The sequence below is a fragment of the Anopheles nili genome, chromosome 3 (genome assembly GCF_943737925.1).
Source record: "Anopheles nili chromosome 3, idAnoNiliSN_F5_01, whole genome shotgun sequence".
Classification (NCBI taxonomy): Eukaryota; Metazoa; Arthropoda; class Insecta; order Diptera; family Culicidae; genus Anopheles; species Anopheles nili.
The window spans coordinates 60609876-60628855 of NC_071292.1; the positions used below are offsets into that span (position 1 = coordinate 60609876).

At 48.7% G+C, this 18980-nt stretch overlaps 1 protein-coding gene across 1 annotated transcript in view; it reads right to left on the reverse strand.

Annotated features, from left to right (window-relative positions):
• Window positions 1–600: 600 nt before the first annotated feature.
• The window catches only part of LOC128727546 (tyrosine-protein kinase Dnt), a 41821-nt gene continuing 23441 nt past the window's right edge, over window positions 601–18980 (reverse strand). Inside the window, exons 7-12 of the mRNA XM_053821468.1 lie at window positions 14671–14872; window positions 14098–14257; window positions 12179–12328; window positions 10717–10933; window positions 8205–8284; window positions 601–1767 (exon numbers count right to left, since the gene is read on the reverse strand). Of these exons, the coding sequence (XP_053677443.1) occupies window positions 1656–1767; window positions 8205–8284; window positions 10717–10933; window positions 12179–12328; window positions 14098–14257; window positions 14671–14872 (921 nt within the window). The 3' untranslated portion in view covers window positions 601–1655. The remainder of the gene's footprint in view (window positions 1768–8204; window positions 8285–10716; window positions 10934–12178; window positions 12329–14097; window positions 14258–14670; window positions 14873–18980) is intronic.

Here is an 18980-nt window from a genome sequence, read left to right on the forward strand (position 1 = left end):
AGCAGGTCAAATGAAAGATTCAGGAAAGGGGCATAAGATCGTCTACTTTTGTCTCTCCCCGTGAAACTGAAAGCACGAGCTCGACCTCCAACACCGTGTTTTGGGTGGTTTTCGTTTATTCCGTTTTTAAACGCTCGAAAGCAACGGAAAGCGCTTGGAAAATGACAATTTCCACCATGTGGCAGTTGCGTGTTTCACCGTTGCGCGTCTGTGTGTAAATTTCTACTGTTTTGAGTTAGTTGCATCAACTTTCGCCTTTCGCGCGCAACCGAGCCACGTCGATTCGCGTGGCTCGTGCAAATCACTAAAGTTTGCTCTTTTTTCCTCGTCGTTTTTTTTGTAAAAAGTGTAACTACGTAACAAAATATATAAACATGTGTATATTTCGTTCGGTTGCCTGATAAATGTGTGCTTGCTTCTCATGCCCACTCGTTTGTAACGTGATTTTTTTTCCTCTTCTTCCTTTTTCTGAGTGTTATCCACAGCGGTTTTGCCGGGTTTTTATTTTACGTTTTTTGCGGTTTTCCTTCCTTTTTGATTTTGATGCTTCTGCTCTGTCGATACGCGTACGCGCTTTGCTCATCGGTTTGTGCTTCTCCGTTTTGTTTTTTCTTTCCGTATCTCTACTCTACTTGTTTTGATTGATCGCACCCACTTCGTTTGTTCGTTTTGCTATGTTTTTTTATCTACCACCTATTACGATGTGGTGTGGTTTTGATCACTCTCTCACGTTTGATGATTTTTTCAATTGTTTTTCCTTTTTGTTTATTTTTACCCTATTTTCTTTTCGCACGCTTCAACTGCACCCAATATCTCCGCAAATGTTGCTTAATTGTAACGACATGTATAACGACTGAGATGTTTTTTTGTTTGTTTTCAAATTGTTTTCTTTTTACTTTACGTTTACTTCTCGTTTGTCGAGTACACTAAATACACACGCACCGAACGCAGCTACTCAAACATTCGCGCGTGAGTGAGATTTCCCTGGACGTTTATTTTTTCCTCTCCGCATTTTGAGAGAATTGGGAGCCCCTTTAGCCGTGGTTTTTCACTCGGGAACATTCGTACTAGTTTGTGCTGTTGTTTTCCATCGCTCTCCTTTCATTGCCACCAATTTTCAAGCGCATATTTTGCATTCCCACCAATGGTGAGCATCTGCACCGATGCGCACTTTTTGGGGATAGTTTTCGTTCCCAGGTTCATTTTTTGGGGGTTTTTGTTTCGCTTTCGTTCACCAGCCCCGGTCTGTGGCAAGACTTTCCGATATTGCATCAATTTGTCCCGCATAGATCCCGAGGTTCGTTGGGTTACCGATGCCGACGTGTTGCGTTTTCGATCATGGCCACGATTTAGTCACGTTTCGGAGATTCCATTTGTTTTTTTTTGGTTCAGTTTGGTACGACAGAAGCGAGGCAAAAAGCGCACCGAAGCGCACCGGTTGCCAATAACTGTCGCATGCATCGGGTTGGTTGGAAATTGGCGAACACTACAGTTCCGGGGCACTAGGGTCCGTCGGTTTCTAGTACCTTCCTTCCTTTCCTTTTTTTTGTCAGCGTGCGTGTTTGCGAGTCTCGTTCACCCTCTTCGACGCCACCGTAGGATTGGACCCGGGGCCGGTTGAAACGTCCTCAACGTGGGGTGCCACCTGCCGCACCCTAGATGTACTTGCCCAGGTCGTCATGAAAATCGTGCAAATAGGCAATTAGCTGGGGGAACGATGGCCGCTGCTTGTAGTCCGCCAGCCAGCAACAGGACATCACGGTGTAGCTGAAACGATGGAAGGTGACAAGCATTAGGGGGTGGGTATTAGGGACGCAAGCGAGACCGAGCGAGCGAGCATGTGGACGAAAAAAAAAGGACTCGCCTCGGTCGTTAGATTTTCTTGATCGATTCTCCCCGTGTGTCGCCTTCGCAATTGGCGGAAGCGGAAATGGGATGGTAGGGGGCACCCGCGGGTCGCTAAATGAATGGAAATGTTTTAAGTTTCGAAGAGCAATTTGCATACTACATCGGCCACGGTACGGTGTGAGGTAATGCAATTTAATAACGAAATGACATTGGGACGCTTTTTTGCATCGTGTACGCTCATTCACACATACACACACACTCTCTCTCTTTCTCTTTCGGTTCGTTACCAGCCGGATGGATAATTTATTCAGGTGTTGAATGCATATTGCCGAGAGGACAGCGCATTTAACTAAATTTAAACTGAATAAAATGAGAAAGAAAAAAGAAGAGAGAGCGAGAGCACACGGCAGAAGGGTGGAGACAATCCTGAAATCCTGACAATCAATTAAAGAAACGGTTTTGCACCGCTTGCAGGACGATTCCGACAAAATGGTGGCCGTTCGGGTTTGAGAATGGTGTGTTGGAATAAATTTCGCACCGAAGGCGCACTGCGGAAGGTATGGAACGCAACTAACGATCGAGGTGGCGCAAAAAATTGAATTGCCTATGGTTGTTGTATAGGTTGTTGGAGTTAAAGTATCGTCAAAGCAATAAAAACTAATCTGTTGAGCTGTGTCCATCTACTATCTGTTGTATCTGTTGAGTTGTATCCAACAAAAAAGGTTGTTACAATTTAAAATTTCCACCCTGCGGATGTTTGAAAATGCCATCCGCTATTTCTCACGACTGACAGCTAAACTGTCAGTAATTTCCATGGCTTGCTTCGAATCAGAATGACTTACAAAATGGTGCTGCATCCTCAAAGATTCAATGCTGCGAAATTGCGGAAACGATCGGACATCGCTTTATTATTTTTATCGCCCAATTTACTCTTCCTAATTTTCATTCTTGAATGATCCTTCGAAAAGGGGGAAAAAATCAACATTCCAAACAGTATAATAGCCTCGTTAAAGTACTTCCCGCTGGCCATTACTTAGCGCGGCTTAGATGCAAACGGAATGAAACCTCCGCCCGCGCTGAATTGTCGTTTCAAAACGACACCATCGTCTGGTTGTGTTCTCGCCAGATGGGACACTTTTATGCGCTCCGTCCATAACCATTTCCGCGAGGCAAACCAATGGACTGTGGCCGCATCTTCCTCCGTGCCTAGTCGATTTTCGGTCGGCGTGTCAGCTCGAATATATGTCCATAATTCGTTCACATCTCCGAGCTCAGGCGCTCGATAATTGAATTAATAAATCTAAAGTGATTAATTTGTCTTTCAATTAGCTCGCGTCCTGCTGCGCCACGGCCGCCGGTTGTGTTTTGTGGTTCGGGCGACGAAATGGTCGTTTAAATTGTGCCGGCTTCCAGTCTGAAGTGGGAGCTGGCCTTTTTTTTTATTACAGCAGAGCGTGAAGATTTATTCGGTCGGGTTTGCCCACGCGAAGCCGCTTCGGCGACTGGTACGAAGGACTGCATAATTCTTCATCCGGTTCAATTGACTCGAAATGATCTGCGACTTACAGAGAACAGACCCAGCAGTCACTGGTCTGAAACGGGCCTTCCCACCCACTGCGGGGTTGAATCATTGTCGCAACATCAGCTCTCGAGTGAAGGATAAATTTGTCCTTCTCCCAAAGTGCCCCAGAGGAAGGCACGCTCATATTTTGCTTCGATTGTCTTCGAGGCACGGATCTTCCTCGAGGGCTGGGTTGTCAGTGGCTTATAATTTGAGCGCCATTTGGCTCATCCTTCCACGGCTTCCGAAAATATGACGCCCTGCGCTTAAGCATTCATTATTCAGTTGACTCCGCTTTGCATAAAGCCGCATAAACAATGGTCAAGAGGACTTGAGTGCCGCTCTCTCGGGCGTGGAAAAGCGATGGAAAACAACCACCCTCGTAGGACGTAGGGCGGAGAAAGGATTACCATGGCGCAATTTGGCGTCGCTGTGTTTTTTTTGTTTATGTGTCAGTTTTCTTGTTTTCGGGTGGCATTGTTTCTACTTGCACTGGACGTGCTGCCAGATCACTGGCGTGAAGCATCTGCTGATGCTTCTGCTGCGTTCCGTGTCCATGCACAAACCGAGAAACCAATGGGAGTGGGTGGACGAAGCAGGCGAATTATTGTAGCTTAAACTTTTGTTAATTTTATGCTACATATTTGTACCGTGGTTTGTTACAGTGAGAAGCGCACATTAGCATCTCGGTGGCTTTTCATTGTGCCCTGCTGTCCTTCGGTCGTTCTCGTTGGTGAAGTTGACACGGACCCGCGCGTTGGTTTCCGGAGAAAATGGTACACATCGTTCCTCATTGCGACATTTTGCGGTGTAATTCCAGAGGACTTGACATTTTTTTGTTTTGGTCGTTCGCAAAACTGCTTCGCAATGTTTAGTGGATTAAAACACTTTCCAACTACTTCTACTGCTGCTTGAGCATGAGCAAAACAAAAACAAGGATCAAGAGCACAGCAGCATCCTTTTGTGTGAGGGGTCATTAAAATGTCACGTTGATGCGTCGGGTCCGGAAAAGGAGAGCGAGCAAAAAAAAACCCACCTCAGAGGATAAAAAACAAATAACCAATCTACCGCACCGGGGTTTTATCATTCAACTTTGGTAATGAATATTTGGAAGCGTTCCGTTCCGTTGGTGTCAATAAATCAGCAACAGCATCAAGCGCATCAAAGCCCGCGTGACCGAATATCTTCTTCCAAAGGCTGATCGTAAAGTCGGTTCCACAAACACGAAACAAAACAAACGAAAAAAATCCTTCCAAACTTTAGCTTCAAGGCTCGCCAAAATTCCTGGCGTCCCCCTCCACATCCGGCACACTTTATGATCGAGTCGGCGAGAGGACACTTTGAGGACAAACTTTTCCACGAGTCGCAATGCTGGACGTGTCGGTTTCGTTTCTGCCCCCGGGTTTCTACGCTATCGCGAAAGGAAATAAAGATTGGAATACAACGCGCGGCCGTTACAACCGCGACCACGTTCATCGTTCGTTTTTGTCTCTCTTTCTCTCTCTTTTTTTTCCGCTTTACTGCTTCGTGTGTAGTTGTGTCTTTATTTAAAAAGTTGAATTATTCAACGCCATTAGCCCGGTGCAGTGTGCGCCCTCCGACCCGCGACCACCCATTGGCGTGATGCTGGGATTTATTCCGTTCTGGATCGCGAACCATGTTGCACGCTCGCCCGCACAACAAGAACCATTTCCATACCGTCGAATCCGTCTGGCAAGGGTCGGTTTGTAAATTCGCCTTTTTTGTGTAAGTGTGTATGGGTGTACGTTTTGCTGCTCCTTTCGTAGGGAAAACCAATCCTGGAGGGTTTGCTTTTTTCGCCTTCCACTCGATAGCGCTTCAGTTTGGCGTTGGGATGTCGCTTTGTTTTTGTTGTTTGTCTTTCTCGTTGAAGAGGGCGACAAAGTCAGCATTGGGAATCGTGTCGTGCCGCCGGGTCCAAGACAAAACTAAAAAAAATACCACAACCAGAAAGCGCACCGCGTTATTGGGCCCCGTTGGAAAGGAAATGGGGCCGGTTCCTTTGGAAATGTTGGGCGTAAAGTACCGCTAATGGGCGGAAGCTGCACGGAATAAATGAGCATTAAATTTTCGACCCCGAGCCTTGGCAAACGCGTGGGAGCGGTGCAGTTATGCAGTTCCTTCCCGGGGTTGCAGTTTGCTGGCGTCTAGTAGCGCGCCCGCGTGAAACGACGGCAACCAGATAAGAATATAGACAGCTGCAGCAGACGGGGCAGATCCGCGCCGGGCGATAGTGTCTCCACCCGCGGGCACGTCGGGCCTATGCCCTGTAATGGCCTGGGAAGTGGTGCAGTTGTTGTGTCTACACAAAAACAGCGAGAGTCGGGTGAACGGCGAAAAACCCATGCCCATGCCGGATGTTTGGACAGAACAACAGGACACCCGAGGACGCTGCGATCTCGTTTATTTTTAGCGCCCGCTCGTTTCACCGTCGCGACTAGCGAGGCGTAACGGTATGCAAATGATTTTTTGCATCACAAAGCAACAATGAGATAGACAGGCGTGGGTGGGGGGAGGGGGGTGGGGATGGGCTGGAACATTGCTGGAGGCTGTACTACTCGTAGTAATAATAATAATAATAATACCCCGAAAAGGATGCTCCCTTCGGCGGTGAACCGATTGTTTTTGAGGGTAAATGTTTAGTCAACCAATGTTGACAGCTGGCAAGAGAGAGGCTGGTCGACAAGTAACCGGGAATGCAAAGGACCGGCGGAATGCAAATGATAACAGTCGTGATGGCCGGTTTTTTTTGAATGATTTTAAAAAAACCATTTGAATGTGAAATTTTAGTGCAACGGAAGAAAGAAAACGTAAATAAAATACGACATGCAACGTTCACTGCATTTAAAAACTTCAACTCCTCAACACGACGACTCGAAACGCAAGTCGAGTCGGATGCATCCAAGTAGCCGGTGCCGTTGGTTGTTTATTCACCCAACCCAAAAACGCAAACCATACGCTGCTATCAGCGACATGGCCCCCTTATCGGTGGCCAAAATACGGTAAATGTTTGCGCACGGTAGGCGCAATATCTCGCACACCCGCCCGGGGGTGGTAATTTTATTCATAAACACCTCGAGAGGGGGCTCTTAGGCTTCCCACCCGCGTATGTGAGAGGGAGGCGCGCCATTTTTACGATCGTGCTATGACGTTTTATGGATCGGACATAAAGTGCAACTTTACAACCGTTACGAGGCACCGGGGCGGCGATGTAACGTTTGCTGTTGGCGAATCTTTCGTCCTGGCGCACCGTGTGTGTGGGTGTGTGTGTGCGAATGACCGCGATGGGCACGAACCCTCGAGATGCCGCCTCACACGCCTCTTTGCTGGTGCTTAACGACGGGCAATTTGATCATTTGCACCTTTGCCGTCTCGGTGCGCTTTTGGTGTGTGTGTTTTTTTTTTTCGTTCGTCTTTTGTTTTTGCTGAGGGAGAGTGTGTGCGACTTATGTTTTACCACCCCACCGTGGGCCATATTTGGCTTTTGGCTTTCGCAAAGCCATTTCGGCCACCCAAAAATGGCTCGCGCGCGCAAACGTATCGCGCGAGTGATATCGCGATCAAAGCATGCAAACTGCCGCACGATTATGAAAGCTCGTTGGAGCACGAATCCACAAGGGAGGGGAGATCTGGGAACTGGCTTTCTGTTTTCTTTTTTACTAAAATTTTCCAATTTCATTCTCCCCGTACAAATGAACGCTGCGTGTCGCTGCAACGTACGAAAAAGCTTTCACCGCGATGATGAAGGATAAACATTTTACGACGTGTTGTTAGCGATTTTATTAGCGAAAACGGCGGCATATGCTTTTTGCTCTCCCCACAGATGCGTACGAGCGCAGCGGAATTAATTTTGGCAGATTTTAATGATGAGCGTCGTATACGTGTACGATCTGGCCGCCCACAAAAAAGAAAAAAAGAGTATTGAATTCTTTACGACCGAAAGCACTAGAACTCGTTGCGTTGGTTGGAACCGGGCGTGCTGATGGATGCCTCGGAGCAAGGATGCCCGCCAATTTGCACCAGCGTGCCGACGAAATGCGAATGAATAATCAGTCCTAATTAGGGGACGGTGGAAAATGGTACCAAAGCGGCCGTGTGCAAGGCAATAAAAGCAGAAAGCCAGCTCAGCACTCGCGTTGTGTTGGTGGTTTTTATATTATTACCGGAATATTTAGATGATTTAGACAAATGAATGCCCAAAAATGTCAACCCAAACACGTCACTCTGAGCTAAGATGATTCTATTTGTGAAAAGTTGATATATTTCAACAAATTTAATACTCATCATCCAAGTTATCCACCTTAAATTCTTTAAAAATACTTTATTTTATTGTATCAACCAATAAAGTAGCTTTGAAATGACCATGGCATGCATAGCATGCCTAACGCAGGTGTTTAGCATAAATTAAAGCACCTCAAAGGCTCGTCTAGCTGGTCAGACGTGATGGGCATGTTTCGATACATTCGTCATGTTGAACTATGGTTCAATCACAAAAACGTGCAAGTACAAAAAAAAAAGGGTTAAGTTTAAAGCACATGCAAGAAGCGATTGTGCGTATGAAATGCACGTTCGATAAAACCCAAAATCACCCAGACGTAGCTAATGCGCCACGTTGCGCGTTGTGCTAGGTCATTTGGCGAGCCATAATTTAATCAGACCGAACCGGAACTTCGCCCCATTCGTCCTCCACCAAAACGTTCCACTGACCACTGAGCCCTGTGGTGATAAGCCAGAGGGCCCTCAGACCCAACTGACGGTGTGCAGTTATACTTACAATTCATCCGGGCAGTTGACCGGCTGCGCTAACCGATAGCCATCCCGCAGGTATGCCGACAGTTCGAAGCAATCCACCTCCTGAAAAAGAGAGAGAGAGAGAGAGAGAAGAGAAAGAAGACAACCGGTCAAACGAGTGAGCCTTGGCACACGGACATTAAGCATAATCCATTCCACACAAACGCACGAACGTTGGCTCTCTGAACGGGCAGCACAAATGGGGTGATAGGAGCTTAAGCAAAAGCAGACAGCCAAGGGGGAAACCATTAAGGACAATTCACCCATAACGGGCGCGTTGCGTTAAGTGAGTGTGAAAAGCAAATAAAACTCGCCCCTGCTTTCGCGCACACGAAGGGGTTGAGTCGGGACAGAACGGCGGTACACATAGGGATCAAAGACAATGCAATAATTTAGTCCGGAAGGCGCTAAGACCGAGGCCGGGTTGGGCAAAAAAATGGGTCGAAGGGAAGCTGCAAACATGGCCGCTGCTGACCTGACCGGGGAGATAGGGGGGAGAATTCTAATATCGAAAGCCTCCCGAAGGAAGGCGAAAAACGCAAAGCGATGAACGCGAACGGGGAAGAGCCGCGCGTCACATTTGTTTTTCGAGTGGCCCCCCGTTTTCTCCTCCCCCCATCGGTGCCCATCATCAAAGAAAGGAGTGACCAACGGTGGAAGGGTGACGACAACGACGACGATGACCGTTTCGCAATTATGCTAGCCGAGGCGAGAGAGAGAAAGAAGGACCGGAAACGGCCCCATAAATGAGAGTTGCAAAGGCGGCAGAAGCAAAAAAAGAAGGAAGCGGAGAGCCGGAACGGACCAAAGCAATAAGGACGAAGGATGCTCGTAATGGCCAACGGGAACAGGAACTGAACCGGGAGGGCTGGGAGAGAAAGGAGGCCGTTATTGCCTGGCCTAAATATTTTCCGAAGGCAGGCCCCGAAGATGGTACGAATTCTTTCATGTAATGAGCTGCGTAATGTAGGGAATCGTCCTTACTGAGGCCCAGGGAGGGCCCCGAATCAGGACGGCGTCTTATTGCGAGATTGTTGAAAATTTGTTTTCCACCCTCCTCCTTCTCAAGCAACACGAGAAAAAGGCACACGACGGCAAATGGGAAGCACCCGGGAAGGATATGATGCGGTTCGGCGTGAGGGAGCAGTAAATAAAATCGCCAGCACGCCAGCGAAAAGGAGCCAGACGCGACCGTGTGTTTCGGGTTCCCGGCCCGACGTGCATGAAGAATTGAAAACGATTAGGCAGATTTATGGGGACGGACCGTGGGTGTGGGCCACTTCCTTGCTTGCCCACAAGACACAATGCAATCACGATGATCATGCCGGCGGAAATGGCAGCGAGCGAGCGAGCGCGCGCCTGCAATGATTATGATTATTGTTGCGCTTAAAGTGTTATTGCTGCCCAACTCTCCATCCCCCTACACGCGGGATTCCCGCGAGATTCTCCCAACTTAAGGGAAGGATTTCGGAACCGAACGGAGATGCGTGTGGATGTCCCCGAGGCGGAAGAACCGCCGAAAGAATCAATTTAATTAATTGACTGTTATTTATTATTAATTCATAATCAATGTAATGGTGCGGTGGGGCGGTCCGCCACCTTCGGCGGTCCTTCTTGTGGGAGGGAATAAATGGTAAAATCCCCTAATGCCGCCTGAAACGGTCCAGCAAATGGGTGGGATGAAAATGGTCAAAAAAGGAAGAGAAAAAATGATACCCAAAACGAAAACCATCCACAACACCGCGCTTGTGTGACCGCGTGTTGGTTTGCCAGGAAGTCAGCATTCCCGTTCCGGGTGTCTGTGTGGGTGTGTGTGTGTGTGTGTGTGTGTGGAGGCGGGAAATTTATCGTTCAACCACACGTGGTGTTTATTTTGCGGCCGAACGACAGCCCGTTCTGGCAGGATGGCGGGGCCGGGTTTATCAGGTTTCGGAACCGAAGAGCCCCCGGACGATGTCATTTCGGACATTGCACCAAATGGCCACTGGACCGTCCGTCCTTTTGCATGTGGCGCGTTTCATCAAAATTACGCCATCCCTCACCCCTCCCCCCCACAAACGACCCCTAACAAACCCTTAGGTTCAGTCTGGTCCGGTGGCCGATCGGAAATAGGTCAACACCATCGCCATTATCACTAATGGCATGGGGCTGGGGGGTGGGAGGCCTCTGGCATGAAGTGACTTCAAGTTCGGTTCCATGTGCGTGTGTGTGTGTGTGTGGGTGGCAGACGTGGAGTGCCGTGAAGAGGGCACCCGGGACACCGTCGAGGGCCCTAGGCGTTGTGTTGGTAGTGACGAAATCATAAATAAACAGCACCAGCCTGCGCCATTAGTGTGCGCCCCCAGTAGTTGGTCGGTACCGAACCGAGCGAGTAAATATAATATTTTAATGCCTCTCCATCCGAACACAAACAAACACACACACACGCACATCGATGCGGGGTGATTGTGATTGATGTAATGCTATAATGGGGGTACGAGACCCACCGGACTTACCTCGAACGGCATCGCGGCCAGCGTGGCCAGCTCCCAGAGCAGCACACCGAGGCTCCAGATGTCGCTGGACGCGGTGAAGAACTTCTTCTCGAGCGTTTCCAGCGCCATCCACTTGACAGGCCGGTTCTCGTTGTCCCCGAGGCAGTTGTAGTCGCTCGGGAAGACGTCACGCGACAGTGCGTTATCACAAACACGAACGTTCAGCTCCACGTCCAGGCTGTGGTTAAATTGGGAAAGCATGAGGAAGAGAAAATGCTAAAAGGATGAGATTTTGTGGTACGTTTTGTTTTTTTTTGTTTTTTAAGGAGTTCGCGTAACTCCCAGTGGTGCAGTTTGTGGGTGAGAAAAGAAAAGGCACACCGATAAGAGATTTTGAGGGTGTTTTCCCAGGAGGAAAATAAGTGACTCGTGTCTTAAATGTAAAAAATCTGGTGGCCCTGTTTGGAAGTATCTTCGCAGGGTCAATTTAATGTGCGATTAGCACTTTATTTGAAAGCTTTTTTTTTCAAAGCCAGTTTCAAAAGTAATGGATATTTTGTTTTATACCCATGCGTAAGTTGGGGATGTTGAATTCATAAAGAATCAAAGAAGCAAATGAACCTTAAACCTTATGATAATCGTGGCGTTTAACCTCTGATAGGCGATAGAAAAACACCAAAAAACAGTAAAGAATGAAAAAAAGACAAACATTAATAAGAATTGCAATGAAAGTATAATTAGTTCCACAAAATTGCTAGAAAACAAGGTTCAGGTAGCATCTCTACCAAGAAACGAAGGGACTTTGGTTCTTCATAAATGTACCGCAATGAACAATGAAAGGAGAGCCGGTGTTCTATCATCCTACGAGCATTCGAGGCCTCCATTTCCTCCAAGCCATTCTACGAACTGCTGGAAAACGTACTATTGGTTTTTATTCTTTCTTTTTTGTCTCTACAATAACATGTTTTGATGGCCTATCTCTCCGCGTGTGCCGTTTTTCCGCTAACCATCCTGAAGGGCAAATCTAAAAACCAAAAAAAAAGCTCGAAAAAAACATGCCCCACGCGACATCGGCTCCGAACCCGACATGCGGCAGAAAATACAATTAGATGCGTAGATGCAAAAGAGCGAAGGCTCGTTTTTTACTATTGAAAAAAAAATATGGGAAAACCAACCCACCAAACCGGAGGGTATAAACACGAGCACGCTGATGGTGGAGCAGCTAGGCAACGTACAGCAAAAGCAATGCCTCCTGTGTCGCATAACGAGACGATGGAAAATCTTGTCGTTGGTTGTTGTTGTTGTTGCTGGCTCGAGCGCCTGCCCCGGGGGCTAGATTTGATTCCGTTTCACATTACAGATGATGTGATGTTTATGGGCACCGACCAACCGACCGACCGACCGGCCCGACCCGCCCTTCGGGCGCGTTAAGTGAGCCTATCTCGTCAATTTCACATCCCCACAACTCTCCCGCACTACTTACACACAGTTCCGGGTGGCGATGTCCTTGTGCAGCACACCGAGCGAGTGTAGGTGCGAGATGCCACGGGCCACTTGCAGACCGAACTCCACCAGCTGGCGGGTGCTGAGCTGCGAATTTTGAATTCCGATCTCCCGGCAGCTCTGCAGGTATCTGTTAGGCGGCAACGACGAACGAAATGGAGAGTCAGTGGGCAGCAGATTGGCAGAAGATTGGTTTTAAATTTATGGTGATTTGCTTTTGAGGTTTTTCGCCGGTTCGCAAAACGATTCGGTGGGTGGGGTGGTGTGGTTGGTTTCACCCAAGTGCCAAGTACAGCTGTGCGGGATAATCTCAAACGGTTCCGCCGACGGATTCCCGGAAGGGAGCCAAAAACGGGAGGTTAAATATTGACACAAAAACAGATGGATGTCACGTTCCACGGTCGCGATGACGAAGGAACTTTAGGAAGGGCTTTGGCTTGGTTTCGGTGGTTGTTTTTAGATTGCGTGTGTTTTTGGTTGATTTTTAACGAAAGCACCCTCATCTAGGCACTGGAATGGCGCTGAATCGAGCTATAGAGGATATTTTCCCGGAATTTCATCTGAAGCAAACGTACCCGTCTGGAGGGTAATTGACGTTCATTCGTATGCCTACCGTTACTCGTACACTCGTGTCCACTCATAAACAGCGATTGATTTGGCAGCGGGTGCGAGTACCCTGATAAGCGATCGATCTTATTCTTGAAACTCGGGAGAAATATCTCAAAAAGGGTTTTCTCCTTGTAGTGGGTCAGAAAAAAATGGCTATTCTTTGGGAATAGGATCGACATATTTGTGTCAACGCGTGGGCATCTTGGGTTGGAATTCGTCCCCAAAACAACCCGTTCACTCCGTGGAAGGTAACGGAAGGCAAAGAAACCTATTCCTCAAAACCCACCAAAAAGATGTAGAAACATCGAAATATTATCATCAAGTTTTGTGATGCTTGCAATGGGGGAGCAAGAAAATGGAAAATTCGATGAAAAATCCGACCAAATACTGGTGGCTCTCCGCTTTGTCGATTTTTCCACTGATTCAGAAAATGGGCTCCTAAAGGTGCCCTAAATTCCGGCTCCCAGGACGCCACGTACACGCGCGAGCCTAGCCCTTGTCCCAAAACGGCGGTTGTGGGTTTTGCTAATGTCTATTTGATAAATGCTGCTGACCCGTTCACCGATCGAACCACCGTGGGCTGTGTTCAAGCGATGAATTCGAAGGAAAAAACCCTCGAGCTTCTTACCATTGCACTTCTTACATTTGTATAGCGATAAAAAGCGACTCCTGCCTCCCGTAAAAGGCACAGAAAGCAGGGAATGTAAACAAAAAAAAAGAGCCAAAAACACTGAACCACCATTCAACATTGCCCTCCGGATGCCCACCGGAAGTCACCGAACCACCATACTGAAAAGGGATGACATTTTGTTTGTTGCTTTGCATCGCACGCCTTTCGCCCACAACGCCCGAACTCGGGCTGTTCCCGTGTTCCGGGTTGAGGTTTTATTTGCCATCGCGACACGCGCTGCAAACGAACTGGTGGCTTCCTATTCGGCTGACGTTGACTTTCTTGCCGTTGGTTGGTGCGCGATCAGTTTGGCAAAAACCAAGAAGCCAGGCCGTGGTTCTTTGGAACGAGCGCCGAACACGGCTCATGTAATGTTTATTCAGGAACTGATCCTAGTTGTTGGTTTTCTGCCAGCACCCTTACTCGTGGTGGCATCGTTCCCTCCAAAAACCAGCGACCATCACCACCAGCTTCGTATTGTTTCTTCGTGAAAACTTGCCACCATCTCAGAGGAGGGAGTAGGTGAAAGTTTCCACCATTGCCCGGCTCGAGAGAGAGAGAGAGCGAGAGTGTATAAATCTTCCGGTTACGGTTGGAAGCGGCGAGTTGGGTTTACTTACAGTTTGAGGTTGCCTTTGGCCGCCAGTGGGTAGGCGACTTTCGGTGGCCCCGATAGTTCCGTCACCGCCGCCACCGGGAACAGGATGTTTGGGTGGGAAATCCCGCACAGGGTGGATCCCTCCGACAGCAGATAAGCCACCTGGCTCAGCGAGGCACCGTCTGGGAAAGAGATGGAGTAGCGTTTCTGGTGAGAAAACTTGTCTTCTTCGTCTTGCATGCAATGGTTGTGGTAAGGAAGTTGCCAAGAAGGGAGCTTTTTCACTCGATTTTGTTGCAGGCTGCTGATGATAACTCAATAAAACGGCGATAGTACTCTTGAATCGGATTAGGAAAAGTTTTCTCTCACATCCGCAAAAAGGCACGTAATAATTTAACTATTGTCAACCATCGTAAAACCGTGTAACACATTATTATGACCGCTTTTTTTTGCTGCTGTTACAAAAAGGACATTTAAGGATATATTCTAAACCAACCCGGTGTTTCGACACACTAAGGCCCTGTTTCACCGACTTATAACCCCATCGAGGTTTGGCCATTTGCCGTTTGTGGTTTTGTGGCGAACGGCTACTTACCGACGACGGTTTTGATCAGCACGTCGCGTGTTTCACCAAGCGGATGGTGCAGGATACCACTGTAGATCCGCCCGTACGTGCCCTCCTGGACGAGCTGCTGGCAGATGATGGTACCCGGTGAGACTGCGATCCGGCGCAGCTTGTCCTTCGGGTTCGACCCGTTGCTGTGGATGCTCCGTGCTGGCGTGGAAAGGCTGTACACCTGCAAAAAGAGGATCACACGAACGTCATTACGGTGGCGAATGGAAAACCCACTCCCGGTCGGCTGGGGCTGGGATTTGTGGAAAATCACCACCAAATGAACAATAACACCGGTCGGCGGGAATCGAGCGGTAGAGAGCTCTCGGAGATCCTCACATCTATCCCCGAATTGACGGTTCCGGGATTTGGGTTTTTCCCGGGCATCCCTACCGGGACGCGCGTCCCTTAGGCCGCAAGCTTTCGCAATTACCAACACGTCAAGTCGTTTTTACGTTCGGGTCACAACGGCCACGACGCACCAAGCGAAGACAATCCTTTGCTCGTTTGCTCGCTCGACGGTGAGCCCCATTTTTGCTGCCTATTTGCCTCAACGACCGTCATTGCTGGTTATGGGCGAGGTGCCCAAAATGGGGGAGCTTTTACGCCAGACCCTAAGAGCCTCCTGCAGGACGTTGCGTGTCGAGAAGACATTTGCACACAAGCCCAGTTCCGTGTCGGAGGCAGTTCGTGTTCTGTGTGTCGTTCCGCTTGTCCACGCACAGTGCGACTTGAAGGTGGGAAAATGAAATTTCAAGCCCGATTGGGACACGAACGAACGAGTGAAGGAAGCATCACAGGACACAGGACGAACGTTTGGTTGGTGTCTTGGCCTGGGGATTGGCCAGGATGTTTATGGGATCTCATTGATGATTAGAGAAATTTGATAAGCCAACTAAAGCTCCGCTAACGGAATCGATGTGATCGGCCCTTTTTGGAGGCACCGAGGGAAAGGACACTTTATCTGCGTTGGCCAATCGATTGTTGGTGGACGGTTTCACCGCGGGACGTTTCCGGTTAAGCCTTCGGATTAGTTTTACTCCCGGGTCGGGATTGACCTGCGGACGATTGGGGACCTTGGGAATGGGTTTGCTTCTGAGAGCATCAGGTCCCTAATTCCTGGGATTCATTCCAAGCGTATCGATAGCGATGTTCGTCAATCCGTAAAGATTCAATTCAATTCCACACCATTGAGCGCCCGGTATGGAGATGTTTGAAACGCTGTTTCCGGTAGGGGCCTTTTCCCGGGGCATCTTGAAATTCTTGAAAACGGGCTTTTCAACAATACACCTTAATTCGTTCTCGTTCCTGCCCTGGTGCAAGAAGGCTCGTCCCGACCCGTGAAAGGATACAATTTCGAGTTCAATTCATTTGCCAACAACTGCGAGAACGCTCGTCCGTGTGCTTCTCCCTTCAACGCTAACTAATCACTCGAAGCGATAGCATCTCGATAATTGAGAGCTTTTGCCCGGAAAAATGGGCGATGACGATGATAAAACGGCGCTTGGGCTTTTTTTTCTTTCTCTTTCATCGCTTTGTCTCTACTCCACCGTCGTCTGTCGGCGTTTTCCCTTTGAGGCAGCGCGATTTCAGCGCGCTAAAGCCTTTCGGGCGAGAAAAACGGACAACCCCTCCCGGTTCTTGCTGCTCATGTATAAAAATCGTGGTTCGTTAGCGCCGCTCGCAGGCCCAACTCTCGAAGGGTGCGCACTCTCGCCGGGCGCAAATATTGAATCGGACTGCGAAGATATGGCGAGTGGCTGCTGAATAAAACATGCCACCTTCGGTGGTGAATCGCGAGGTATTCATTCACAGCCGGCCACCAACGGGGCAGCATCCTTCCGCGAAACCGGCCAGCCGGCCAGCCGGCCACTGTCGTTGCCGTGGAGGAGGGCCGTTGATAAATGGACGCCAGAAGCCGCTGGTCAAAAGAATGCACCGAATAGAAGGAGCGCCCGGAAAACTCCATTGTCAGCTTGAACTCCGGTTTCCATCCATCAACACCCGGGCGCCGTTGAAAATCGGCGAGAGAAAAATTGTACCCTGCACTTATCGTGGCCGAAGCACCAGAACCTGTGCGCAGGGATCCGAGCTTTTTCGCCGGCGGATGGAGAAGTTCCGCACGTACGCTGAGCCGGCGTGCGGATTGATGGAAATAAATCTTCACTTTGTTTGAACAGCCATCCATTTGCTTGAATTATTCACAAGATCGAACGATGAGCTATCGAGGCTCGAGCAATGAGGTAGCATTGCAAAGGGTTTCAGAGGATTCAAAAGTATTTATTCACACACATTCGGGGTTATAATATCATGGTGATGATGTGAATTATCGCTCTAATGGCTTATGCTTTCGAGCCATTATTTGTGACAATTCTATTTAGGCAAAGGATATGAATATTTAATCGTTGGGAACTCATCAACTTGAAACGATTGTTTGTAATTTAGGTTTTAGTACACCTAAAATTCAATTTCACGAATTACACTCCAAGTGAACTATAAATGTACTTTTCAACTCACCCAACGCACACGCGAAGTGCGCCAATGAATTGCTGTTTCGAAACCCCTTTCAGGACGAGTATGTCCCACTTCGAGCTGAAGCACACGGCAAGGAACAAAAACTAGGACGAAAAGAAACGTAACAAAGCACCGGGGCGAGCGAGTGCCACGAAGCTGTTGAAAGACACTGAAGCAAAATTGTCCCAGCACAGCCAGGCCGCCCACGAACCATCACTGGCCTGTGCCCTACTGCGAAGGACACGGAGTATGATTGATACAATGTAGCATGGTTGGCATGGTTTAGGGGTGTCGCTTTGCTCGCTCGTTCGGCATACGTAGCAGAGAAAAGCGGTCTTTCAGCGATGGAATTTACTCCCTGCCGGTGGTGAGCTTTATTCCAAGTGGCAAGAATCCGTCTCGCCGATACACTTGCAGCGAACGGATCGAGCGATCGGGAACCACTTGAATAGAGGGACGGAGCAAAAAGAGAAGTAAAAGCAAAACATCCGGTGGACAACGAGGGAAAAAGGTTATTTTATATCGTTAGTTTGCACCGGCAGGATGTGTAAGTAGCTGTGCTGCTGCACGCATTTGAATAGCGAAATAACATCCCAAAGACATCCTGATAGTGCACCGATATAACCTTCCCAACAGCAGCAGCAGCAGCAGCAGCAGCAGCATGCCAACCAAAGGGCGCACAATAAATCGAAAATAAATGGTCTAAGTGAGCATCTGCTTCCATGGCAACAGTGGTGCTGCTGGCTGCTTAGTGCTGCAGCAGATCAAACGTTAAAAGTGGCACCGAGTGGAAGGATTTCGTGTGAAAACGTCAACGATTACGATTCATCCGGTCGGTCGAGGTGCTACTTGACCACACACCGCCGCGCTTGCTCAACAAGTCCCAACATGGTCGTTTGGCACTTTGCCAACATGAAAGATGTACTTTCGAGCGAGGAGTGTAAGTGCAGCGAATGGGCTTGCTCGCCGTGGTCGTGTGGGTGAAACTGTAAACGATGGAAACTCGATGATTAATTGCATCAATAGAGCGCAGCGTGGCCTCCGAGCGCTGTAATCAATTACACGACGGTGGATAAAACAAACCGGACAGGGCCACGCGGCGGCGATAAAACCCGTACGTCAAGAAACATTTCGCACCGGGATAGCGAAAATGTTCTGCTTAAGTAATTATCTGTTTGTGGAGGAATAAAACGGTAAAGAAAATAAAACAAACAGCTCCCGTACCCGCATTAGCGCACGTTTGATCAATTATGAATAATGGCGCCTTTTGAAGTGTCCCACTGGGTGTGTGTGTGTGTGTGTGTTGGGTCCGAGTGCCGGTTCCGAGAAAAATATTCCCGAAGAAAGTTATTAATGAACCCACCCACACAGTCGGTCACCTACAACCCACGCAGGGGAACACGCGCCATACTTTAAAGTACATAATTTATCGTGGCGCTCGTGGCGTAGGGCGAGTTTTTTACCACAGAAAATTTTGCCACCCACTCACCCCGACAACGGCGTGAATTCATTTGCACCTGCTTCTGCCAGCAACCGCCACTGTGGTGGGTGGTGTTGTGTGTAGTTGAAGATATTTCTGGTTTGGTGCCAACGAACCACACCAACATCACCGCTGGGTTGCAGCCGGAGCAGGAAAAAGGGTTGTCACCTTCCGTGGCCGGAGATCCTTCCTCGGGATCTCATTTCCCGTGCTCACCAGTCAGGATCTGGTCCTTTGTTTCGGACACGATGCCGCCGCCGGTGGAAAACTGTGTCGCACCCGGGTTGTGTCCTGCGTC